At 36.5% G+C, this 27873-nt stretch overlaps 1 protein-coding gene across 6 annotated transcripts in view; it reads right to left on the reverse strand.

The window, feature by feature from the left end:
• Positions 1-4671: 4671 nt before the first annotated feature.
• The window catches only part of KLHL13 (kelch like family member 13), a 383509-nt gene continuing 360307 nt past the window's right edge, over positions 4672-27873 (reverse strand). For all 6 annotated transcript variants that reach the window (XM_045817707.1, XM_045817709.1, XM_045817708.1 and 3 more), the window contains 3 exons: positions 13383-14178; positions 8052-8165; positions 4672-6242 (listed from right to left, as the gene is read on the reverse strand). In XM_045817707.1, the coding sequence (XP_045673663.1) occupies positions 5755-6242; positions 8052-8165; positions 13383-14178 (1398 nt within the window). In that variant the 3' untranslated portion in view covers positions 4672-5754. The remainder of the gene's footprint in view (positions 6243-8051; positions 8166-13382; positions 14179-27873) is intronic.

A 27873-nucleotide genomic window follows, 5' to 3' on the forward strand; every position in this document is an offset into this window, starting at 1 on the left:
GAAAAAAATATTATCCTCCTGAATCCCTAATGAAAAATTTTATTGTTAGAAAAATTTTCACTGATGGTGACCATTAGCCCTTTAAGGCTGTTAGGGAGGGCACTCCCTCCCTCTGCTATAGACTCAGCATATCCATGGTCTGGGCTGGGAATTCATGCATAGGTGCTGCCTACCTTTCTTAGTGTCTTACTGATAAACACTGTAAAGGTGTCTTCATGGGCCACTAAATTCTCTTCCATCCTTGCTTGAACAAGGAAGTAAGAGATGGTTGGGGAACAATTTGGGACATTTAAATACCTAATGGATGTTAAATGAATATTGAGTAACAAATTATGAATTTAGTTAATCAGGATAATGGTACTGGTATTAAGAAAGAAAAAAGTTCCCCTAGCTTTAAATATACATATTGAAGTGCTGTATTTAGGGAAGAAACATCATGATGCCCATAATTTACTTTAAAATATTTCAACAAAAATATTAGATGATGAAAATATGACAAAATGTTTACAATTTTTACACAAAAGTAATGGGTATAGATTCAAGGAAGATGGTGGTAAGATAGGTGGAAGCGGAGTCCACTTCCCCCTGTGCGTGGTGAAACACCTAGCTGATCTTCTGAGGAACAGAGTGAACAGCTGACAGTATCCCAGCATATATGAAGGTTGGAGACCAAAACAGTAGAGGACATTGAAAAATCAGATGGTAGGGAGAGTGCTTCAGGACAATAAGGTCCCTGGGACCAACACAAGGACCAGGGCTGCTACAGCCCCAGGCCTGGCACCCACCGGGTCTGCCACAGGATTTGAAGGCAACCGCAAGGCTGATGTGGCCCCCAGTGAAAATGAGCTTGACACCCCTGTTCTAGAATAAGAGGCACAACAGTTTATTTAAATATGTGGAAGGACACAGCAATCCAGTCTCCCTTTCCTACCAACTTCTGATGACTCCCACCCTGCCCTTCCCAAACTTATTCAGATTTACATGGAATGTATAGGACCCATATTGTCCTGACACTCAGCATGAAGAAGAAGGCAGCAGATGGGGTGCTCCATAATGGCATGTATGCAAGAGGCAACTCTTATTACCAACTCATTGACTTTAGGTACCTGATGAACAAATCCCAGGTGTGACCTCCCCTGTCCACTACACAGGATCAATTTACTGACTGCCTACCAGCACATCACCTGACACTGCCATGTCCTTGGAAACCTCCCACTCCTGAATCAGTTGTTCCAGTTGTCCCAAAGATGTTAGTCTGGACCCCAAATTGGTGGAGACTTATGACCTATGTGCATGCACCCAAAAGCCTTCCAAATGCATCCACACCTTTCTTGCAATCCTCTCAATTCTAGCATGATCCAGGTAGAGAAGCAAATGCAAAATGACAAAATCTGGCAGAATTATTAGCTAGAATCACTAAGTGTTTGTTTTGTAATACATAAAAATTATGCGAAGTTAAAATTTCAGTGGAAAACATAAGTTTTATTGGAACACATCCACACTTATTCACTTACATATCGCCTACATTTTAGCACTACAACAGCAGAGTTGAGTAGCTGTGACAGACCATATGGCCCACAAAAATTAAAATATTTAGTGTTTTTTTTACAGAAAGTTTGCCAACCTCTGTTCTAATGTTTCCTGTTTGTTTATTTTGATAAAGGTGTGTCCTTTATTCTCATTTTTATAATTCAATGTTTGTTTATCATAATCATATTGCCAAATAAGCCATGGGAGATGAAGAAGCATTTGACAATTTTTTGCTAGGACATGATTAGTGAAGACAGAAAGAAACACTAAAATTAAAAAGAGAATAAAATATCCACTTAGAGATCTGAATTATATCACTTAGATTCACTGATGAAATAAATATTTTTAAAGCCTAGCATCACTATTACTTAATCTTGCACATATCTGATCTGACATTAATATTTTAATAATTTATGCTGTCATTTAGTAATTAAACCTTGATTAATACATGGGTTACAAAAATCTTATTCTAAATATTGCACTGATGTAGTTTGTATCAGAAATGAATGCGTTGATGTATCAGAATGTATTTTGTATCAGAAAATAATGTATTAATATATCAAAAATACTTTCTAGTATATATGTACAAAATCATACTGATTTTAAATGATAATTGTGTAAAATAATATACTCATATTTAGTAATAATTATCTTGGCACAGGGGAGAAGAATGACATTTTTTCTACTTTTTTGTATTTTTCTATATTTTGCATTTTAGAGTTACCAATTTAAAACAAAATTCCTTTAATCCTTGTGAACTTGCTTCCCATTGACTTTTCTCCCCACATACACAAAGAGGTATCTGATATGGAAAGGACTAAACCTGAGGTTTAGTGGTTTAAAAATGAAAAGCAAAAGGAAAGGCATAAGAGCTAAAATATAAAATTAGAGGCAGAACCAACTTTCCACACAAGAAAGTCTGCTAATTGCTCTTGGGGGGAAGAGAGGCATACACAAAGGCCCTTGAAATGGAAAAAAGTCACATGGTTGAACAAATTAAATACTACTTAATTGCCCAGTGGAGCACTTTCTCAGGAGCTAAAGTGAGGAAATTATTTTAGTGAATGCCAAAGAAACATCACATACTTCTATTTTTCAAAAAGTCCCTAAAGTAATATCAGAGAGGAAATAGTTTCAGGGAAAAACCTGTTTGTCAGGTGAATTTTTAATAATCCTAGAAATAGGCTAAGTAGATTTTTTTTCTTCATGTTTCCCATCCTACTAACTTCAACCAAAGGAAATCGTGAACTTTTTGAAATTTAACATATTCCATAACTCCTTTTTCAAATAGATCAAGAATCTAAGAAAGACAAATGTGAGAAATGCTTTTAAAGTCAACCAGTGACTGGCAGACGTTTTCTTATAAAGAAAAATAGTTAATTCACTGTGAAGGAAAATGCCTAACAATTTACCAGCTGTTGGGATTGTTTAATAATAGCACTTGTGTGACATTAATTGCTATTCTAAATAACATATGGCACGGAAGCAGAAAAGGTAAGCTGTCAAAGAGAATTGTGTGTGCTTGGTTATTCCCTGTGGCAAACTGCTAACAGATCACCAACCCTATTTCCTATTCTTTCTGAGCATGCAACTGTCTGATATTTTCCTATCTGCTTTGTGTTTATAGGTGCCATGGTCTGACTTCTGGCCAGTGGGATGTGGGTAGAAGTGATGCATGTCTCTTTCGGGCCTGACCTCTACAGCTCTCACACCTGCAACACTCCATTTTTTCTTCTGCTGACTGAATGGAAATGATGTTGAAGATCTAAGAGGCAGAAGAGGGCACAAGATGGAAAGAACCACTGCTGCTTGGAGGACAGCTGCCTGACCAAGAACACATGCACTGGGCTGTAGCCAGGCCATCATCCTGTCCCATACACTCTCCCATTTTTTGGCAAGTATTAACTATGTGTAAATAACTAAATCTGCTCTGTCTGTAAGCAGAGAACTGAAATTACTAGGCCAGTTCCTCTCACTTCAGAATTATCTTGCCAAAGGAGGTCTTTCAAATTCATACCAGGCTTTTCCCAACATTCAAAAGTACCACTTACGGGAATATTGTTTTCTTCATTATGTTTAACTCAAGACAGAGGTAGTGACACCTGCACTGATAAATTACCCACTGGTAAAGAAAATCTGGTGACACTCAAGTTGTTTTGCTATAGCTTGAAATTTTTGGTTCAGATTAAATCTGGTCATTTGCTGATAAAGTAGGAAAGATCATGCAGATAGCCCCAACATAAGTCTCAATCTTTTGCAAAAAAACAAACATTTTTCTTTAAAAAATATTTTTAATCCTCACCCAGGGATACATTTATTGATTTTAGAGAAAGAGGAAGGGTGTGGGAGAGAGAAAGAGAGAAACAGATGTGGGACAGAAAAACCAATCAATTGCCTCCTGTAGGCACCCTAACTGGGGATTGAACCCGCAACCCAGGCATATGTCCTGACTGGAAATCAAACCTGCAACCTTTTGGTGCATAGGATGATGCTCCAACCAACCAAGCCACACCTGCCAGTGCTTACAAAAATATTTCTCATTTGTGATCTTAGCCCAAAAACAAACCTCTTAGGTCATTTTATACAATCCCTTCTTATTAGACAAGGTGGATATCTTATAGATATGGGGAAATGATCTTATAATTTAGACATGTCTGGTATTACTTCTGTGGAAATGAAGAAGAACCCAACAGCATCTGCCACTAAACAATCCCTCTAAGACAGGGGTGTCAAACTCATTTTTGCCAGGGGCCACATCATCCTCACAGTTGCCGTCAAAGGGCCAACTATACTTTCAACTCCTTAACAGTTAAGGAGTTGTTACATTTATACAGCCCTAAAATTATTTCGGCCCTTTGAAGGTAACCACAAGGCTGATATGCCCCTGGTGAAAATGAGTTTGACACCCCTGCTCTAAGACAATGAGTAATGAGTTTGGACTGGTGATGTTAAACCTAGTCAAGTTCTTTTTTTCATTAAATGAAAGTCATTAACATGAATTAATTCAAGTTGTTCAGTGCTCTAAGTCCTGATCACTTGAATCTTGCTATTCCCCCGCAAAAGGACATTTAATAAAGGAAGTCAAATCAGACAATAATAAGGTGCTTCAGACCAAAATAACATTAAATGTTTTTTATTGAACAAAAAGATAAAACATGGAAGTTAAATTCACTGAGCAAAAGCAGCTTACCAGGTGAAGCTGCTATACTTTGTGCTAAATAACCTTATGAACTGAGAGTGTACAGAATACATACAATATGGAAGTTACCTCAACAGCAAAGGAGAAGGTGTAGTTTACAGTTTTGGAAGGTAAAATTTGGTCAAGTGATATATTTAGTTACTCAAAGTTTCCAGCCCTTATCCACATAATTCAGCATGATTCTACATATGTGCATTCAGTATGTACATACTGAATTCCATTTTAACGGAAGGTGCTTTTTGGAAGAATTTTTAATTGTTTTACATTTGTTTGACATGCCACTCAATTTTTAAAGTTTTATATTTCATATTTCTATGCACATATGTATTTATACACTTTTAAAACTCCCAACCCTTGTTTATAAGTGGAGGGGTCATGCTGCTTTTTAAAAATTACTATTGGTGAATTTCAGTTATTCTTTCTCCTGTGCATATAAGAAACTTTATATGCTCTCAATGTACCCACACAGACAGGTGGGTTGACAGATATGTCAAAAATACTTTATGAAAAAAGGGAGGTAGCTCATGCAAGTTGGCAACCCTTTATCGTTTTCTGCTGGAGCAGGCTGCCTCCCTTTGACACCTTACAGTCAAGATGAAAGGAAAACTTTTTACCTTGAAGCCTACTTACCACAATTGTACATTTACTATAATCCAGCTTCAACTTAGTTTATTGGGCTTTCTAATGAAAGATGACAAATACCTCATAGCCAGTACACAGCATCAAAAAAGTACTGAAGAAACATTTTAAAGACAGTAACTTGGTTGTTTTTTTCTTTTTTCTTTTGTATGTTAAATGTCAGCTTCTATGGGATACATTTCCAGAATGGTTTTATTACCACTTTATAAACACTCTAAGCCAGAAAAACAGCACAAATAATATCAATGTAGTCTTTTTTTCTCAATATCTGTATCAATTACTGGAGGCTAATCCTAACATACACTACTTAAGGGGGGACGCAAAAGAAGAGAATCAATGACACACTGCAAAGATAGGACTATAGTGTCTTAGTTGTAGGGATGATTTTAAGGTGCAGAAAGAGGGGACTCTCTAGAAGGTGATGGTGTGGTTTCTTCAGGTGGAAAAACCGTGAGTGTGCACGCTCGGATGCCACCAAGGGACTCTGGGAGATCAAAAACCTTATGCCATTCATCTTTATCTGGATCATATTTCTGCACTATCTCTACCATACAACGATTATTCCAGGAATACCCACCAACCACATAGATTTTATTTTCAAAGACAGCGACCCCAACATCACTCTGCCCTCTTAACATGGCAGCAATTGGGGTCCACTGGTCAAGAATAGGTGAGTAGTATTCACAGCTTAGGACATCATCATAATCACTTGTTCCTCTGAAGTGATTGCCACCAATGACATAGAGCCTTTCTCCCACTGTACACATGCAATGCAGACCTCTGACAGTGGTCATTGGTGCCTTCTGGATCCATTTGTCAGTATCAGGGTCAAAGCACATGAGCTCCTTTTGGAAAGTATCATGAGTAATTCCTCCTAAGGAATGAAAATAATAGTCAGATTATTATAAAAATGCAAAAGTAAATAAAAAGATCTGTCATAGGTGATTACCTTCTAGCCACAATTATGACATTTTATACTTTATCAGTAGTATTCTTATAAATGTCTGCCCTCTATAAATATTTTCCATAGATTAAAAAGAAAGAAAATAGCATTTTCATCTTCTTAAAGAACAAAACTATAGTTTATATTATTGTAATGACTTTCTCAAATAGAGACCCATGGGACTTAGAGGTGTTCTTAAAATTCTTCACTGAATGAAAATACATTTTGGCCACTTTTAGAGTTGGGTCTGCAGTAAATTGCAACTACAAAGCATCATTCAGTACTAATGCTTTTTATCGGGTACCCTCTGGGCACTGAGCACTGGGCTAGGGCACTTACATTGTAGGTGTCTATTAAGACTATCTACTCTAATTATTTCATTAGGACTATGACTATGACTATGAATTGAAATAAATCAAAATGCTTTGGAAAAGTTGATAGTTTGCAAATGTACAAGCTTATAATAAGATTCAGAATAGTTTGTTTTTGTAGTTTTTGGTGGATGGGGTGAGGGTGGTGTCATGTCCTATCAGCATGTACATTTGCAAAGCTGAAAATTTAGAATACTGAATATATATGGAACTTTGTATGTGCAATTTTGATATCATCTACAAAGTATATTCTTAGATCACAAATTAGTCTCTATAATTAAACAATCAGACTATATGTTTTGCAGATTAGGGAGAGAACTGCACTAATTTTCACCCATATCATTCAAAGCTCTACAATCTGGTGGCCAGATAGAAATCACTGTTTTTTCTTCTGCCTTTTAGTATTTTTCCCTGTAATTTGCAGAATTGTTGGAAAGCACAACAGTGTTCTTTGGTTTGAAAAATCAGCTGTGGTTTCAACCTGCTCTTGATTGTGAAGGTCATGTATACAATATATGCTAGTTATGCCAAATCACCACTAGAACAATTCAGATGTCATTTTTTCCCCAGAGGATTTGGAGTTCTCATTATAATGGCATAGTATCTACACACAGAAAATAGGTAGATGGTATAAATCATTGATTAGTGGAGCATATGATTTTCTGGATGATGTTTTCAATATAAGACATCCTGTAGTTGCTCATAAATTTAACACAGAAACCTGCCAATCACACACTCCAGGCCTTTCAGTGATCCTTGTTAATTACAGATTTCATAAGGCAATCTTCAGAGACTCAGACCACAAACATCACCTGAGCACCTTTGTTCTCTAATAATGTAACTGCTGGCCTGGCACTAGCAGGCTCTCAAATGGGGAACATACTGTCTGAGGTACACTATTTCAGAGCCGAATGATAAGAATGTGGCTAACAGAAGAAAATTTCAAAACCAGAGGTGAACATTTCATTAAAATAACACTCTTCTAAATTCTACAGAAGAATGGCTTAAATACCAACAGTCTGAAAATGAAAGTTGCTACTGTGACACTGTAAGCAAAGTGTAGCTAGTTCAGAATTTTTTATTAGCAAAACATATGTGCATGTGGCCAAAATACAGGGATGGGCAAAAGTAGGTTTACAGTTATAAGTATGTGAAACATAGAGTTTATTCTTGCATTATTACTTATTTATTATTGTATTATTATTGTTGTTAGCCTACTTTTGCCCACCCCGTATATCTTCTAAACTCAAAATATATAATATTTTGATTATCCATTTTCTAGATTATTTCATTAACTTTATATAGGAAGATGGTGACAGTTAAAAAGTTTATATATTATACTAATTGTGCTTGAAGCATAATTGTTTACCTGAAATATACATTACTCCTCCATACACAGTTCCAGCATGGCCATAGTGGGGTTCGCTCATTTTGGCTACATAGGTCCATTCATTTGTTCTTGGATTGTAACATTCTACTGTAGCTGTAGTTAAAAAAATGATATATAATTTCAAATTTTTCAAATTTAGCAATTAATTTTGTTTCTTTCAGGTAAAACACTAATAATAATATGCAAATAAATGCAACACATTATAGATATGAGGTATTCTTTGGAGATCTCATGTTAATTATTGAGGTTATATTAATCATTTGAACCTAGTATAATGCAGGTTACACTAGACTAGATACTTAGTGTAATAATCTAACACATTTCTTTCAGTGCAGAAACCACTAAGATTTCTTCTCTTCTTGTATCTTTATAATCTGACATTTCTCCCATTTCTAAAAATGTGGGAAGAAAAGATGACAAAAATCACAAGGAAGTAAAACATTCCAATTCTAGGCCCCTGTGTTGATATACCATATAGGTAAAAAAGGTTAATAGATACAAAGCAAAATTTTAAGTTGAGAAAAAAGTATCTACACTACCTGGTGTATGTTCTCATGCCTATTGCTTTATTTCATTTCCAGACTACAAAATGGACACTGGCAATAATTTTTCTATATCTATACATTAAAGCTAATAGTGTGCACATGTCCAACACTGTTGCAGCCAGTACTACTCTTAACTTGAAAGTAACTGGCAGCATAATATGAAGCTAAGATTTTTATTAGGGATACTTCCTCTCAATAATAAATTTACCAATTATAACACACAGTATTTTGGGAAAAAGACCTCAACTTATTTAAATGTCAATTTGTTGTAACCTCAAAAATAGAATGACCATCCAGACAAATAGGAAATGTGAGCCTTTTTTAAGAGCATGAAGTCTAAATTGACTTGAAAAGTTTATATGATTTATTGCAGACACTGCCAGTTGTTAATCCAATTCCTTGCTTCCCCTAACCCTGCTTTTTTATTACTAACCATAACACTCTCAGGGAAGCACTGTGCCAAATTTAAAATAAAGTTCAAATTATCAGGTCCCCTTGAAGCTAGAGTTGACCGTATAATATAGTTCTAGGTAGTGCAGCTTTTTGATCAAGCCACTAGAATAAGGTTTTGCTACTTGTAGCCAAATGACATTCTAACTGATGAACCATCCTTTGAACAAGGTTTCCTGTTTAAAAACAACAACAACAACAACAACATGAGAACAGGCAAAACTAGAGGCAGAGGTTGACAGAATAATTTTCTAGTCTATTTGATAATTTCATTTCTTCATCAAATCCACTATGTCAAGTACGCAATTCTAACAACACCTATATTATACCACTTCATATCCTTTTACTAATTTCTTTTTTTACTTACTTTAGGTCTGAGTTCCAGTCTTATTTCAAAGGCGTTCACTATTCTCATTCTGACGTATTCTCTTGTTACTTTCGTTCTTTGCTTTAGGCTTGGACTCTTACCAACTCTATTTCTTCTAAACCCTTCCATCAAGTAGCAAGTAGGTTTAGCAAGATCCTGCAAAATCTTTCCTCCAAATAAGGTGGGGGAGTATTTCACAATTAATGATGAGCTAAAACTGCCAAATACTGCCATACTGTCTTTGACTATGTCCAGTCACTGATGTCTTTTTAAATGTGCATTTCCATTTGCCTTTAGCAAGACTTTCAGCTACATGAGAAACAAGATCCTACTAAATGCACATTACTGTCTCTCTCTAGTCTAATGATAATACTTGGCATCAGCAAGGTAATTAATGGTAAGATTTTAACTGATAAAAAAGTAGTCCAACTACACATCCTATCACTAAAAGGGTTTTAGAAGACTTCCAGAGATCATCTTTCCCATCTATCTGAAGTCAAAGACTATTTTACTATAATTCTAGGTTTTTCTTAAAGAAGAACTCTGCTTTGAACTTTGAAATTTCTAGAGTGTAATAGTCTTTCCTTATGTCTAATTAATCTGTTTTGATGCAGTTTCCACTAGTTTCCTCTTACTCCTTTTATAGTGAAGCTAGAGATTGAATAGCTATTCACTCTCTATGATCACTAAAATTTACCTATGTAGAAAGGTAATGCTGTATTTCTCAGTGAGTTAATTGCATTTTTTCCTAGTAGAGGTTATAAGAATCTGTCTATACATACATCTATCTATACATATATTATCCACCTATAGATATGTATAATCTCTCATACAGAAGCCCCTAAGTGTAAGATGGCTATTAACCACTACTATTTCCATCAGCAAGTTCATCATTCATAAACTTGTTTTTTTCCAGCTAAATAATCCATCTCCATTAGCATTTCCCATCATTTAATCTCTACTTTACTCACACAGAATTGTTATTATTAGTAGTAAAGTCAATAGTGTTTAGTTTCAAAATAGAAAACATCTAAAAGTATATATATCCTTATTTCTATTTTCCATATTTACAAGGTTAGTGCCACAACTTTGATAGTGGAGAAGCACAGATAATGCAAGGCAAGGAGTTGGAGCCACAAAGCAGTAGTTCTATCATAGTCTATGAGAGGTGGGAATGGTAACAAGGTAACAGGGAAAATCTAGAACAGGAGTCAGGCAAACTACAGCTAGAAAGTCAAATCCAGTATGCCATCTGCTTTTGTATGACCCACAAGATAAAAATATGAGTGGTTTTTATATCTTTAAAGAGTTGGGGAAAAGTCAAAGGAAGAGTACATAAAAATTATATGCATTTCAAATTTTAGTATGTACTATAAAGCTTTATTGGAATGCAGCCTCTCCTATTTGTTTATACATTGTCTATAGTTGCTTTTGCAATGTAACAGTACAGTTGATTAGTTGTGAAGACATCCCACAGCCAAAAAAGCTGAAAATATTTTTTCTGGCCCCTCACAGAAGTTTGTTGACCCTTATCTTCAGTAGTCTGGTGACCTGGTATTTAAATTAGAGACCCTCTCTAACCTAAGAATTACACTTGTTGGCTATTTCACATGTATTACCAGGAATCTTATTTTCTCAGGTGATTCTACTGGAGTCCAGAAGTAGTCCCAAGAGATGATGTGGAACTTAGAGGTTATTTGAGATTGACAAAGAGATTAAGCCTCAAGAAAGCCATTTGGACAATGATGGCTCCCATAGAGGGAGGATGGGCTCTAGAATACTGAAGTGCCAGCTGGTGATTTGCTGCTTAAGGAAGAAAACCCCCAAACCCATTAAAGGATATGGAGATATCTGATAAATTACAGCAAGTTTATAGTACATTTATTTTTAAAAATTTAACATGTTTTTTATAAGCTATTTCATTATTTGAAAGCTTGGCTTAATATTTAACTGAAGTGAAAGATAGCTGAGCTGTCTATTTCTCCTCAATATAGAAAACCTTAATGGAAAATCAATTGCTTATATGACATAATTTTGAAAGGTGCCAGAAATAACTGGCTCCTTTCTCACTTAAGTGACAGCTACTCTTAAGCTTCCTCTAGTTTCCCATTGTACCTAGTGTCAAAGGAAGGCAACATTTCTAAGGAAATACATTTCAGCAATATTCCAGGCTCATACACACACTTGTAGTGATGATAACATCAATAAGTAAGTACTGACAGAAAAATGGAGCTATTGCCTTTGAGAAAAAAAAAATTTCAAAATGACCACTGAATACCAGGGTTGATGACCTATAATTTGTCAACTCGTAAAAATTATCTTAGACAAGAGGCTTTTCTAAGAAAGTGCCAAGTACCTTGTGGATATTTTCAGACACTATAAATTTAAAATAGTATAATAACATGAAAATAATGTTCAGGGGTTGACTGAGAAGACCTGAAATGACAATTCTACACTAAAGGTACTAATGCCTCAGATGCTTTTAAAAGTCTGATTATTAAAATATATTGGGAAACCTGTGTGGTTTGTGATCATGGCACCTCATCCAATAATCTAAAAAGTCTGGCCTCAGAAAAAAATATGACTGTGATAACAAAGGAGAAAAAACTGTGGGTGGGAAAGATTAGTAACATTAAGATCATGTCACTAACAAGAAAGGGCTTGATAAGCTGAAAAGTTTAAGAGTTGAGTGTAGTTAATTTTGTCTCCAATAAACACCTTACTCTCAAATCCATTAAACTAACTTGTATTTTGTAGAATACTGAAGAGAAATATTTTAATAATTACTATGAGTTTATTTAGAGCCAGTATGTTAAACTTCCCCAGCATTCTGAAGCCTAGAATACTGGACAACTATAAGCACTGTATAACACAGAATTTTTAAATAGGGGGGAGGAAGAAAATAAAAAGCCAAACAATGATGGTAGTGACAGATACTTTAAAGCATGATATAAAATGTGGTCTTCCTGACTTCCCTTTCAGATACCTAGCTTACGCCAATTTTATCTAAAATAACAGAAATATATCTTCTAATTGTAATTTATATAGCCAATGTATTGCTATGTTAACTGTACATGTGACCACTCTGAGATTAGAAGAACAAAAAAGGGACCATCAAATAAAGTTTACCAGATCAGTTTACAGAGAAGAAAACTGGTCTTTCACCAAGAGAGAATGATTTTTAAAGCTAATAGTCACAAATTATAATACTCACAGTAAATAAACTTTGGAGAATATTGAACTTTGTACATTACATTGATAAAGAAAATTATCTTACTATATGGTCTCTGATAGGTAACAGGTTATGTTGAAAAAACAATAGAAATCAGTGCTCTATAAGGAAGAATTTTAACCTGTTCAGTAAAATATTATGAGGGCTTTTAAAAATGAAAAATGAAGGGACATGCCAAACCTCTATCCAAGATTCTATCAGAATTTAAATTAGTAGAATACACTTTGTAGTTGAATTTTTCAAGATGAAAACCATAAATACTGCACAAATCAAATATTCAGTAATGTATTGATGTAATTTGTGCTGTGGCCAACAATGTATGCCCAAGTAAGTCATACTCTTTGTCTCTGATATTTTCTAAGAAAAATAGTTTAAAATGAAACCCTAATTACATTTTTTTATCCTCACCCAAGTGCAATTTTTCATTGCTCTTAGAAAGAGAGGCAATGGAGGGGGGAGGGAGGGGAGCAGAGAGAGAATGAGTGAGAGAGAGAGATCAATTGGTTGCCTTCTCATAGGCTCCCCAAAGGGGCATCAAACCCACAATCTGGGCATGTGCCCTGACCAGGGATTGAACCTGCAACCTTCCAGTATACAGGATGACACTCCAAACAACTGAGCCACACTGGCCAAGGCCTAACTGCATTTTTAATTTTTCATTTTATAGAACTGATTAGTTTATGATTTGACAAGAATTTGGGGGTAAAAGCACTTACGCAGTTCACCAGCTGCATTTCGTCCACCAACAGCATATAGGTATCCTTTGAGGGCACTTAGGTGGAAGAAGGTGCGCTTTTCATTTAAAGATGCAACTTGCATCCATTTATTGTATCGAGGATCAAATCTGAAGACTGTATCGACAGCAGTTTTTCCTTTTGTGTCATAATTACTCTGTCCACCAACGACATAGAGGAAGTTTCCAATGACGGCAATGCCATGCTGGTACCTTGGGGCATCCATGGGGGCTAACGATTTCCATTCATGGGCCTTTTCATCATACATGCGTAATTCCTTACTGACTACCAGCTGCTGCCTCAGCACTCCTCCTAGTGTAACCAAGTGAGTGGTGTCAGATCGAATGGCAGTCCTGTCTGACTGCATAACTGGCTGCATATATGGCATCATTTGGTAATTGCTGGCTTCCAAAAGAAGATTCACACAAGTATTGTCAGTTCTCATGAAATCCACAGTTTGCACATAATTAATGAGCTCTTGTGGTGTCATCAAAGGAAATCGTATGTTCTTCATTAATTTTGCAGCAAAGTCCATCCGAGGCTCTTCCAGGCGTAGCCAGCGACAGGTAGCCTTAAAAAGCTCAAGTTCAGTGCAGTGCTTAAGGCTATTACTGGAAAGCACGAAGGCAAGCCTCTCAAAAGGGAGTTTCAGGAACTCTCCAGTGCTCAACAATGCAGGAAAATTCTTCAAGACGAAACTGTTCACAAATTTATCCACTTCTGTCAGATTGTAGGTGTTGGCAATCCGCCCAACTTCAACACAATTGTCTAAAGTGACCTATTAAGCCAATAAAAAAATTAAAATGTGACTACTTTCATGACCCTCACATCTGAGTAACATAAATACCTGTGCCAGAAGAAGAGTAAATTATGCTTTTTACTGTCCATACAGATGCAAATAAAGATTTTTATCTTAACACATAAATGCTCTAAAGAAAATTCACAATCTTTACTTAATCCAGTAGAAGAATGACTAAAAGTAAATAACCATTCCAAGTCAGTAGCTTAGGAGTTACTCTAAGAAACAATGTTCTCTTCACTATGGCCAAAATAAGTACAGGAAGTCCTCAATGTTATCAATAGGTTCTTGGAACTGTGGTGAAACGACATATAACGAAACCAATTTTACCACAGGCTAATGGATATAAACAAGACCTCAATTCCTACTTCACCTCATCAATGTTATAATGAAACATCATTCGAGAGCCTGCTTTACTCTTCTCTCCTTAAAAAATGTGTGTTCTCCCTCTCCCTCTCCCTCTCTCTCTCTCTCTCTCTCTCTCTCTCTCTCTCTCTCTCTCTCTCACACACACACACACACACACACACACACACAAATACTAATAAAATTCTGGTCAGATGGAAATTTTGAAAAAATACAGGGCTATTCTATTATAATTCATCTCAATCCTCTTCTCAGTCATGATTCTTAATAGCAGTTTAGCTAGCAGATCCACTAACAGAAAGCTCTAATACCTGATCCTTAGATTTCTGTTTCATGTAAATGGGTGTCATTCATTACTATCCCTTTATTCATTGCTATTCATTTTAATTCCTTCAAAAGTTATTGCTTATCATAAAAATAACTCAATAGAACAGTTATTCTTAGAACAATGTTATTTTCTACATTATTTGGAAATATAAGCAAGGGAATTGCTTTTGTGAGGGTTGGAATAGATGTGTGTTCATTAAATTACTTATGGAGTTTAGTTTTTGGTATCTATTATGTGCCATGTAGTTCTCCTTAGCCACTGTCTTACTCTCACCATTACTCTAGCTCTGCCTGGAGTTGAAATGAGACCATAAAAATTTCCTCAGTGTAGAGAAAAATATGCCAAAAATAGAAACCAGGAAAAGGAAAGAAACTAGGGAAAGACCCCTCTTCTGCAGGAGCTTTTCAATACTCTAATAATTAAGTGGTCAAAAGTGAAAAAAGAAAAGTCACATCAGCAAATATTATACAAGGAAGAACTCAAAGCACAAGTCTACCATACAAATGTCTGGCTGTGTATACAAACACAGACAGGTCCCAGGCAAAGTACTCAAATGTTTTTAATTTAGTCAGTGTGTATGTTCACAAAGGTTACATAAACCTCATTAATGAATCTGTATGGTTAACAGATTGGCAGATGATTAAGAGAAAATTTGGTAATCCTTCTATTATCCTATTATTTAAAAACTGAAATGAGACTAAAATCATTACTCCTATAGATAAAATAACAGCCTAGATCAGATATAATACCACTGAAAGTTCTCTTTTTTCCCCGATACTTTAGAAATTTTGAGTACACATTTCCCTCCATAACATCACATCAGAAAATTAAATGACTGCGAGTATAACACAGGTGTTAAAAGCATTCAGCTGAGGCTAGGTAGTAAATAATGAGTGCTAATTCTCTGTAAAAAAAAAGACTTTCACATTTGTTATCTGCAGTTAGATAATAGTTAGCCAACTGAACATGAACTGGGCAGGGGGTCATTTTTTGTGGCAATATGGAAAAGTTTTTATTTAAATAAATAATAATAACAAAACAAGGTACACATATAATACTAACTTATACCAAGCCCTACTCTAAGATCTTTTATAGAGACTTCCAGTCAAAATGGAGGTGTAAACACTTCTCATCTTTGCACAACTACAGCAAAAATTACAACTAGATTACAAAATAAATATCACACAGAATCATTAGAAAATCAAACTGTATGGAAGTCCAAAAAGAAAAGATATAAAGAAGCCACATTCACCCAGATAGGGAGAAGGGGCAGAGATGTGGAGATACACACAGAGAAGCTTGGGGACATGGAGTGGTGTGGAGAGACATGGAACAGGCAGTCCCACACCCATGTGTGGTGGATAAAAATTGGGAGAGATACCTCAGGAGCGAAGGATCCCAGCCCCACACCAGAGCATACAGCCCAGGGTTCCAGCACAAGGATGATAAGTCCCCATATAGCTCTGGCTGTAAAAACCAGTGGAGGTTGGGGCAGCAGAAGAAACTGCAGGATTTTCAGGAGACTCTTCTTAAAGGGTCCACAATGGACTTAGGACTTATGCAGACCCACCCACTCTTGGATTCAGCACCAGGGCAGCAGCTGGAAGGGCACCACTGGCATACAAGGAGAAATTGAAGTTACTGGCAATAGGACGAGTGCCAGGAGCCATCTTTCTGCTGGGCAAAACTCCAGAGACCAGGCAGTGGAATTGTCCCCTCTGCAAGCCTTCCTTCACACAGAGCCACAGAATAGTGACACAGGTTGCTCTGCCCTGGTGATTACCTAAGGCTCCACCCCATACAACTTACAGGTGCACTTTTCTACAATAGGCCACACTACTAAGAGAGGGAGTGAAAGCAGCTCTACCTAATACACAGAAACAAACACAGTGAGGCTGTCAAATTGAGAAGACAAAGAAACATGGCTCAAATGAAAGAACAGATCAAAACTCCAGAAAAAGAACTGAATGAAATGGAAATGAGCAATCTATCAGATTCAGAGTTCAACGCACTGGTTATCAGAATGCTCAAGAAACTCATTAGGTACTTCAAGGGCATTAAAAAAGACACAGGCAGAAATAGAGGTTACATTAAGTGAGATAAAGAACCAACAGTGAAGGGGATGAAGCCAAGAATCAAATCAATGATTTGGAACATAAGAAAGAAAAAATCATTCAATCAGAAAACAAGAAGAAAAAAGAAAAAAAATGAGGATAGGGTAAGCAACCTCAGGGACAATTTCAGGCATTCCAACATTTGAATCATAGGGGTGCCAGAAGGGGAAGAGAAATAGCAAGAAATTGAAAACTGATTTGAAAAAAAATAATGAAAAAAGGTCCCTCAATTTGGTGGAGGAAATAGACGTACATGTCCAGGAAGCACAGAGTCCCAAACAAGTTGGATGCAAAGAGGACCACACCAGGACACATCATAATTAAAATGCCAAAGGTTAAAGATAAAGAGAGAATCTGTACTTGATCTTAGCCAAAAGGCTGAGAAGCAATAAAAGAGACAATCTTAAAAGCAGCAAGAGAAAAGCAGATAGTTTACCTACAAAGGAGTTCCTATAAGATTGTCAGCTGATTTCTCAAAAGAAATTTTATAGGCAAGAGGGGACTGGCAAGAAGTATTCAAAGTCATGACAGACAAGGACCTACAACCTAGATTACTGTATCCAGCAAAGCTATCATTTAGAATGGAAGGGCAGCTAAGGTGCTTCCAAGACAAGGTAAAGCTAAAGGAGTTCACCATTACCAAGCTATTAGTACATGAAATGTAAAAGGGAATTGTATAAGAAAAAGAAAAAGATCAAATCTATCCACATGAAAATGGCAATAAATTCACAACTGTCAACAATTGAATCTAAAAAGGCTAAGCAAACCAGCAGAACAGAAATAGAATCATAGATATGGAGATCATTTGGAGGATTAACAGTTAGGAGGAGGAATGGGGGAAAGATGTAGGGATTAAGAAACACAAATTGGTAGGTACAGAATGGACAGGGGTATATTAAGAACATTCTAGGAAATGGAGAAGCCAAAGAACCTATATGCACGACCCATGGACATGAACTAAGGGGGGGATTGGTGGAGGGAATGGGGGTATCAGGTGGGGGGGATGGGGAAAATTGGAATAACTATAATAGCATAATAAACAAAATATATTTAATAATAAGATTTTTATAAATAATGATAAATTCATATAACAACTCACAAAATAGTCACTATGCTATACCCATTTTAGAGATGAGGTACAGAGCAGGTAAGCCATTAGTCCAAGTTTACATAGCTATTAAAATGGCATAGCTAGGATAGGAACTCATGCAGTCTGCATTAAGAACCTCAGTGTTTATATTGACCTATACTTATTAATTTTTACTTTATATTGCTTTTCCTTTCAAAGAATTAATGAGAATGCCTTTCTGGACATATTTAACATAAATATAATTTTCTCTATGTCAGGGATTTGTCAAATTTTTCATAGACATTCAAAATAGAACCAAAGGTAATAGGTAAGACCCATATCCTATAATTTGATATCACAAACTCCACTAGATTGTAGGCTGCCCCCTCTGTTAAAGAGATAGATCCACTTAAAGTTAATAAAATATGTCTCTGTATTATCATATATCTTTTTGTTAAATATCAAATCATCTTTAATTTTACAAACCTAATTGTAGGTAAATAATAAATTAAGTTCAAATTATAATGTTAGCAAAAAAAGAAAGCACAATATTATGATACACATATTTCAGCAAAAAAATCACATATTACTGCAGTTTCTACTTTTCAACCATATGTGTGATTACAGTTTTGAGCAATGGACACTGTGAAAATGCAATACTCCTTCATATTTAAGGTTAATACATACAAACAAGACACAGATTTATTGCTAAAGAATTTGAACCCTTTTAAGCCTGATTTGCTTTACAGAAATTGCCAAAAAGTTTTAACTGCTTCTTATATTTAATAGCTATGTATTTAAAAAACCTAAAGCATAATTGTAATACAAAAAAAAAAAACAGAAAAAATAAATTAACCATTTATGGAACTTTTGAAATACAGTTACTTTGACACTGTTCAATAACCTTGGATTTCAAATGTGGTTAATAAAAAGTACATCTTAATCCAATTTTAAGAGTGACAGCTTGGTGTCTCATGGAATTTTAAACTGTGTAAATGAATTTATCTGGAAATACAAGCAAGAGAATCACATTCATGATGGCTGGAATAAGTGTGTATACCTCAGGTAGAACAAATTCCTGTTTGAGGTAATAATGGATCCACTTTCTGAGGGAAGTAAGAAATATCCCTTCCCTGTAACAAGGAGTATTGTCACTTTTATACACCTTTACTAGTATGGGTAAGAAAAAGTTGATAGCAACACAAAAATAATTCCCAACTGTGCACATTATCATCATTATTGATAACATCACAAATATAAACAACAAAAAATGGGTACTTTACATAGGCAAAGTGATACCATCAGCTGTTAGTCACCAAATTTAAAGCATATAAAATAAGCCAAGATGAAAGGTTAGAAACCAAGCTATGTAATTTAGAAATGGGATTAATGTATTTAGTTCCTTCCCCTTTTCCCTCTTTAACTTTATCCAAAAAGAAAACAATTACTAAAATAATAGGATACAAAAACGTTCCTTTTATTTAAGGGCATTTGGAAAATGCCAATCATGCACATGCAGACACACAAAACTGGAAGACCTTGACAGACCACCTTGTCCATATAGATAGCTGCCTGTTCTTAAAAATCACGAGGCAATGGAATTTCATAGCCTTCCAGCTTGTCATCTTCTTCATAGATGGACTAAGCAGTTTCTCCATCTAATGTACAACAGCTACCACACTTGTGGGCATATAATGGAAGTTAAGTACTATGATTATACACAATATAAAAATTAAAGATGTGATGATAGAAACAATTAAAAATAGAATACTATTGAATTAGTGTAGTAAATTACTAGAATCTTATTAATTTTTAAAAGAGACTCAGATAAGAAAAATATATAATAGGGAATTAATTTTTATGAAGTACATATAATCAAAGATAAAAAATTAATTGTACACTCAGAGAAAGGTAAATACCATATGATTTCACTAATATGTGGAATCTAATGAACAAAACAAAATAATGAATGAAATAGAAAAAGAGACATGGATACATGGAACAGGCTGACAGCTGTCAGAGGGGAGGAGGTACTGGATGGAAGCACATGAAGGGATTAGCCAAAGAACATATATACATAACTCATGGATACAAATAACAGTGTGATGGTGGCCAGAGGGAAATGGGGAGGGGACTGGTGGAGGTGGGCAAAGGGTGGGGGGGAGGCATTTGTAATAGTGTCAACAATAAAAATAAAGTTAAAAAAGATTATAAGGCAAAGTCCAAAATAACAGTTAATATAAGCAGATCAAAAATGATAGAAAAATGGGAAACAATTTTTCGAAAATTATTCAATGTTGATGGTTCATTTCAATCCACTTAGTCATGATTCTTAGGAGTGCTTCAGCTAGCATATTTCCAAACATTTAATGAAGACTGACTTAAAATAATGGACATATGCAGTAACATAAACATACAATGTAATTCATGTATATGTTAGAATACATTTTCAAGATACAAAATATAAAGTTTAAAGCTTATTTTCAACAAAACAAATAAGCAAAATATAGCCAAAAACATTGAAATAGAGAACAGGCTGACAGTGACCAGAGGGTAGAGGGGAGGGAATTTCAGGGGAATTTCAGGGGAGAATGGGAAGTGTTTGCAGGAACAAATATAAAGGACACATGGACAAAAACTAGGTGGGGTGGAAATGGGAGGGAGGTGGGGAGGGATGGGTAGGTGGGCTGGGATGGGAGTAAAGGACAGAAAACTGTGCTTGAACAATGATTAAAATAAAATGAATGAATGAAGGAAGGAAGGAAGGAAGGAAGGAAGGAGAAAAAAAGTAAGAAAGAAAGAAAGAAAGAAAGAAAGAAAGAAAGAAAGAAAGAAAGCTTATTTTCAAAAATTCATAAGTAGAAAGAATGCTCATTTCATCTGAATATGCTGGCCAAATTCCAAAGAGTTATTACAGAAGTTAATTCAAATAATTATATTAGCATTTTAAAGGAGACAGAAGCAAAAAGAAATATTTCTCAACTCCTTAGGAGAACCAGTAAAATTGATTTAAAAATAATCAAATGCACATTTAATTTTCCTTGATATGAATTATTCTATTGTAATCAAACAACCTTCATGGTCATAATAAGGTAGTTCAAAGCATCATAATTTTCAAAGTGGCATTTTTATTAATATGCTGGTACTCACTGCAGCTATAGTAAATGTAAATACCTTATCCTAAATTAAAATTCAAATCACACCTGATGTACCCAAACACTGTCACTAACATAATTTGATATTTTAATGACAGGTTTCATCAGAAATCTGTGCTGTTACTTTGTTGAAGATCAGTATTTTATACAAATTCCCATTTAGGAAAAAACACAAAGCAAAATTAAACAAGTGTGTGCTTTTGTCCCCTTAAGGGAAGTGTGATGATTAAAATTAGCTGGCAAATTTTGGGGGGACTCTTCAGACATTCAATGCACCAAATTCTCCTTGATGCTGTATAATTTATTAAAATGACAAGCTGACATCAAGTACCTCCAATTGCAGAGAGACAGAAAGCACATTCACAGAAAATGCTTGGGAAGAAACCAAACAAGCTACTTTGGGGGGCAGAGGATATTTTCTCCTGGGCCTCCTTCCATAGGTAAGGACATTGCAGGACATAGGGAAGGGATCTTTTTGTAAGAAGAGCTAAGGGATGATTCAAAACAAAAACCTTCCTCTCAGTCTTTGTCTCTCTTCAGATTCTAAATGCCATTTGAGGGATATATATATTATCTCCAACTTAGAGAATCCAATTCTCTTATTGCTTTGCACTTTAAATGCATTTCCTTTATTGGATACAATATTAGATATTATAATGGTCTTTGGTGTTGGGAGAATGAATTGTTTTGGACCCAGGCCAAGCCTGTTCTTCACTTGCAGAGTCCCACATGGCAGGTGGGCAAGAATAAGGTAGTGAGGAGTTCGAAGATGGTGGCTTTGCTTGAGGGAACGTGATTCTCTTCCTCTGTGCAGGGGAGAGAAACTCGTGGATTGGCGGAGGAACAGAGCAAGTGGCCTAGGTTACCGAAACATTAATGAAAACATGACATCAAAAATTATAGCGGACATTGAAAAACCAGATGGTAAGGAGACTGCTTCAGGACAACAAGGACCCAGGGATCAGCACAGGGTCCAGGGGTTTGCAGCCCCCAGGCCGGTGCTCCCAGGTCTGCCTCAGGGCACCCGGAAGAGCGGAGTCACTGCTCCCTCCCTAGACAATGGGGGTTGAGCAACACCAGGGGAGACTTTGTTGCTTGAAGGCACACAGAGGGGAGTTGGACTGGGAGACAATTGCACAGGTGCTGCGAGCACCCATGCATAGCCCTGGGAGGGGTGAGTACCTCCAGCCTGCAGGACCAGGGGTGGCCTGGATGTGCTCATGCGCCCCCAGCCCAGTGGGAGTGTGGATCTGTGGAAAACCCAGACCTCGCAGCCCTGAACAAGGAAACGGCTCGGGGGTTCATGGGTTTCCGGAGCCTGCGGTGGTGAACTCGGGGAAGCGTGCGCCCCTTCAGGATTCCCTACTCTCTCGCTGTGAACCCAGAAGGGATGCAGCGCTTCAGGGGATCTTGGAGCCCGCAATGGGGAAATTGGTGGAAGTGTGCACCCCTTCGCGATCCCCAGAGCTTGCACCGTGAATCCAGAAAAGACAAGGGTACTTCCCGAGAACACAATGCCCCCGCAGTGAAATTTGGGGAAAGGGCGCATCTCCTTGCGATCCCTGGCATCATGAACCTGGAAAAGACACAGGAGCCTGGGAGACCACAGCAGTGAGCTCCAGAGAGCATGCTCGGGAATGCCCAGGGTCCTGTAGGGGAAAGTCCGATTGGCTCTGGGGAGGGCGCCCTGATGGCTCTGGGGAAAATACCTGAGAGACTTACTGAGTTTTGACTGGGAAGAGTGATAAGCATTTCAAGCCAGCAAGACCAGAAAAACTGGTCTGGCCAGTTAGAACCCAACAAGAGGGTTTTTTTGTTGTTTTTTGTTTTTTGTTTGTTTGTTTGTTTTGGCTGTTGGTTGATTGTTTGATTTTATATTGTTTTTAAGTGACTTTTTATTTTTCAATACTTACTGTTTTCATATCTCTCAATCCCTTATGTTTCTCTTCTATTCATCCTACTATTATTCCTTCCACTCCAAATTTATCTCTCCTGCACTCCATCTTCTGATCTTTCCTTTTTTTTTTTTGAGCTTGCAAGTTACTGCAAATTTGTATTCTCTTTTTCTCATTTTTCTGACATTTTTTATTTTAATAGTATTTTCGTATTCTTTTTCTTCCTGTATAATCTTCTTTGCTTCTTTGCCTGTCATTTCATAGGTTTCCCCTGTTATCTCAGTCACAGTGTGTTCATAATTTACTATCCTTCATTTGTGTTCCATTAGTACACCTCTCAAGGCTCTATACTCCTTGTTCTTGTTATCTAGATCCCATAGATTCTGCCACATGATTGTTGCTTTAATATAACCGTAAATAAGACCTAGTTCATACAACTGTAAATACTACTCAACACCCATCCCTCATCTCAGGCCACTTTGTGATTTCCTGAACTACATTATTGTGGAGGTTGTCTCTATTCTGTTACACACTACTGATGTTCACTAATCTTTATTCCCACCCTACCTCGGAATCTGACCTCCCACAGCCTCACAGCTTCCTAGATCCAACTAACAATCCTCTCATCTCCAATAAGAGTCTTATCTTCTCTCCATCCTTTCTAAAACGTGGCTAGTGCGGTGGAAGATCACAGTTAACACTAGAAGTAGCCAAAGGATATCCCATCTCTTCTCTACTGGCTGCTAATGTAAATATCATAGAATACTGTCTTGCTGTCTTAAACCATTTTGCCTTACTTCTCCAAATGATCACAAAAAAGAGTAGGGGGAAGCTGTGAACACCAGGGTACACGAAGGAGACTGCACCACTGAATCTCACAGGTATTCTACCACAGAAGTTCACACCATAATCAAAGGGAACCAGAACAGATTAATTTAAGAAACAGAGGCTAACAAGAAGAGTCTCATGAACAATCAGAAGACAAAGAAACAATCCCCAAATGAAGGGAAAGGAGGAAGCCTCAGAAAAAATTCTAAATAAAATAGTGGCAAATCAACTATCAGATACTGAGTTCAAAAGAATGACTCTCAGTAAGCTCAATGAACTGACAATGAGCTACCAGAAACTACAGGGAAGTTACAATGATCTCACTGCAAACTATATAAACATGAAAAAGGAATTAGAAACTATCAACAAGGGCCAAGAGGAAATGAAGAGTACAAAATCTGAACTGAAGAACACAGTAGAAGGAAGGAAAAGCAGGACTGATGAAGCAGAAGACTGGATTAGTGAATTGGAAGACAAAGTAGAAAAGAACACCCAGAAAGAGCAAGAAAAGGAGAAAAGAGGCTCACAAAGAATGAAGAGGGATTAAGAGAAATGCAAAACAATATGAAACGCGATAATATAAGTATAATAGGGATACCAGAAGGAGAAGAAGAAGAGCAAGGGATAGAAAACCTATTTGAAAAACTAATGATGGAAAATTTCCCTAATTTGATGAGAGAAAAAGTCACACAAATCCAGGAAACACAGAGAGTCCCAATCAAGACGAACCCAAAGAGGCCCACCTCAAGACACATCATCATTAAAATGGCAAAATTTCAAGACAAAGAGAGAATCTTAAAGGCAGCAAGGGAGAAACAGGAAGTAACATACAAGGGAGCCCCAATAACACTAACAGCTAACTTCTAAATGGAAACACTCCAAGACAGAGAATGGCAAGAAATATTCCAAGTAGTGAGAACCAGAGGTCTGCAACCAAGGCTACTTTACCCAGCAAGGCTCTCAATCAAGATAGAAGGCCAAATAAGAAGATTCCCAGACAAAAGAAGTCTAAAAGAATACACCTCCACCAAACCAGCTCTGCAAGAGATTCTAAAGGGACTGCTTTAAGGAAAGGAAGGAAAAGAGAGACAAAGAGAGAGGAACACAAGTAAATAAAAGGCAATGAATAAGTACCTATCAATAATAATCTTAAACGTAAATGGATTAAATGCTCCAGTCAAAAGACATAGAATAGCTGAATGGAAAAGAAAACATGACCCACACATATGCTGCCTACAAGAGACCCACCTCAGGATAAAAGACCTGCACAGGCTGAAAATGAAGGGCTGGAAAAAAATTTCCCAAGCAAATAGACAGGAAAAAAAAGCCAGGTTAGCAATACTCATATCAGAGAAAATAGACTTCCAAAAAAGGGCCATAAAGAGAGACCCAGAAGGTCACTTCATGGTACTCAAGGGAAGAATTCACCAATAGGACATAAATATTGTAAATATATATGTACCCAACATAGGAGCACCCAAATACATAAAGAAAATCTTAGAGGACTTCAAGAAAGATATGGACAGCAACACAATTATAGTGGGGGATTTAAACATTCCACTATCAAAAATGGACAGATCTTACAAACAAAATATCAACAAAGGTATTGTGGCATGGAACAATACCCTATGTGAAAAGGACTTCAATGATACATACAGCCCTCCATCCCAAAGAAGCTAAATACACATTCTTTTCAAATGTACATGGAACATTTTCAAAGATAGACCACATGATAGGACATGAAACAAGCCTCAACAATTTCAAGAAAATTGAAATCATACCAAGCAGTTTTCTCAGATCACAAGGGACTAAAGCTAGAAACCAACCCCAAGGAAGAAAATCCAAAACACTCAAACTTATGGAGATTAAATAGCATGCTATTAAACAATGAATAGGTCAAGAATGAAATTAGGGCAGAAATCCAAAGGTTTCTGGAAACAAATGAAAACGAACTCACAACAACCCAAAACTTATGGGACACAGCCAAGGCAGTCCTGAGAGGGAAGTTCATAACAATACAGGCCCACCTAAAAAAGTTAGAAACATTTCAAACAAACAACCTAACCATAGGCCTACAAGAACTTGAGAAACAACAACAAAGATAGCCCAGAAAAGTAGAAGAAAAGAAATAACCAAGATCAAAGCAGAATTAAATGACATACAGAATAAAAGCACAATTCTAAGGATCAATGAATCCAAGAGCTGGTTCTTTGAAAAGATAAACAAAATCAACAAGCTTTTAAGCAGAATCATCAAGAAAAAAAGAGAGAAGACCCAAATAAGCACAATCAGAAATGAAAGATGAGAGATTACAACAGATGCCACAGAAATACAAAGGATTGTAAGAACTTTGTATGAAGAACTGTATGCCAAGAAATTTTAAAATCTAGGTGAAATGGACATATTTCTAGAAAAATATAATCTTCCAAAACTCAATGAAAAAGAAGAAGAAAGCCTGAACAGACCAATAATAGCAAAAGAGATTGAAGCAGTAATAAAAAAAACTCTCAACACACAAAAGCACTGGACCAGATGGTTTCACAGGAGAATTCTACAAAGCACTTAAGGAAGAGCTAACCCCTATCCTTCACAGACTATTCCAAAAAATCCAAAAAGATGGGAGACTCCCAAACTCTTTTTATGAGGCCAACATCATCCTAATTCCAAAACCAGATAAAGATACAACAAAGAAAGAAAACTTCAGGCCAATATCGCTGATGAACATTGACACTAAAATCCTCAACAAAATACTGGCAAACCGCATCCAACAATACATTAAAAAGATCCACTGGCTGGCGTAGCTCAGTGGATTGAGTGCGGACTGCGAACCAAAGCATCGCAGGTTCGATTCCCAGTCAGAGTACATGCCTGGGTTGCAGGCCATGGTCCCCAGCAACCGCACATTGATGTTTCTCTCTCTCTCTCTTTCTCCCTCCCTTCCCTCTCTAAAATAAATAAATAAAAAATCTTTTTTTTTTAAAAAGATCATACACCATGACCAAGTGTGATTCATCCCAGGGATGCAAGGATGGTACAATATTCACAAATCAGTAAATGTAATACATCACATAAAAGCAAACACAAAAATCACATGATCATATCAATAGATACAGAAAAGGCATTTGATAAGTTACACCACCCATTTACGATAAAAACACTCAGCAAAGTGGGAATAGAGGGAGCATTCCTCAACATAATAAAGGCCATATCTGAGAGACCTACAGCCAACATCATACTCAATGGACAAAAATTAAAACCTTTTCCACTAAGATCAGGAACAAGACAAGGCTGTCCACTTTCGCTAGTTCTACTCAATATAATACTGGAAGTTTAGCCACAGCAATCAGAGGAGAAAAAGAAATAAAAGGTATCCAAATCAGAAAAGAGGAAACAAAACTGTCACTGTTTGCAGATGACATGATCATGTACATAGAAAATCCTATAGACTCCACCAAAAAACTGCTTGACCTAATAAATGAATTTGGCAAAACAGCAGGATACAAAGTCAATATCCAGAAATCAAAGGCATTTCTGCACACCAACAATGAAACAGCAGAAGCAGAAATCAAGAAAAAAACCCATTTGAAATAGCAAAAAGAAAAATAAAATACCTAGGAATAAACCTAACCAAAGAGGTAAAAGACCTGTATTCAGAAAACTACGTAACACTCAGGAACGAAATCAAGGAAGACATAAACAAATGGAAATCTATACTGTGTTCATGGATTGGAAGAATTAATATCATCAAAATGTCCATACTACCCAAAGCAATTTATACATTCAATGAAATACCTATTAAAGTACCAATGGCTTATTTTGCAGACATAGAACAAACACTTCAAAAATTTATATGGAATCATAAATTATTCTGAATAGCTGCTGCAATTTTGAGAAAGAAGAGTAAAGTAGGAGTGATCAC

The sequence above is a fragment of the Phyllostomus hastatus genome, unplaced genomic scaffold, assembly GCF_019186645.2.
Source record: "Phyllostomus hastatus isolate PE091 unplaced genomic scaffold, TTU_PhHast_1.1 phas_scaffold_28, whole genome shotgun sequence".
NCBI lineage: Eukaryota > Metazoa > Chordata > Mammalia > Chiroptera > Phyllostomidae > Phyllostomus > Phyllostomus hastatus.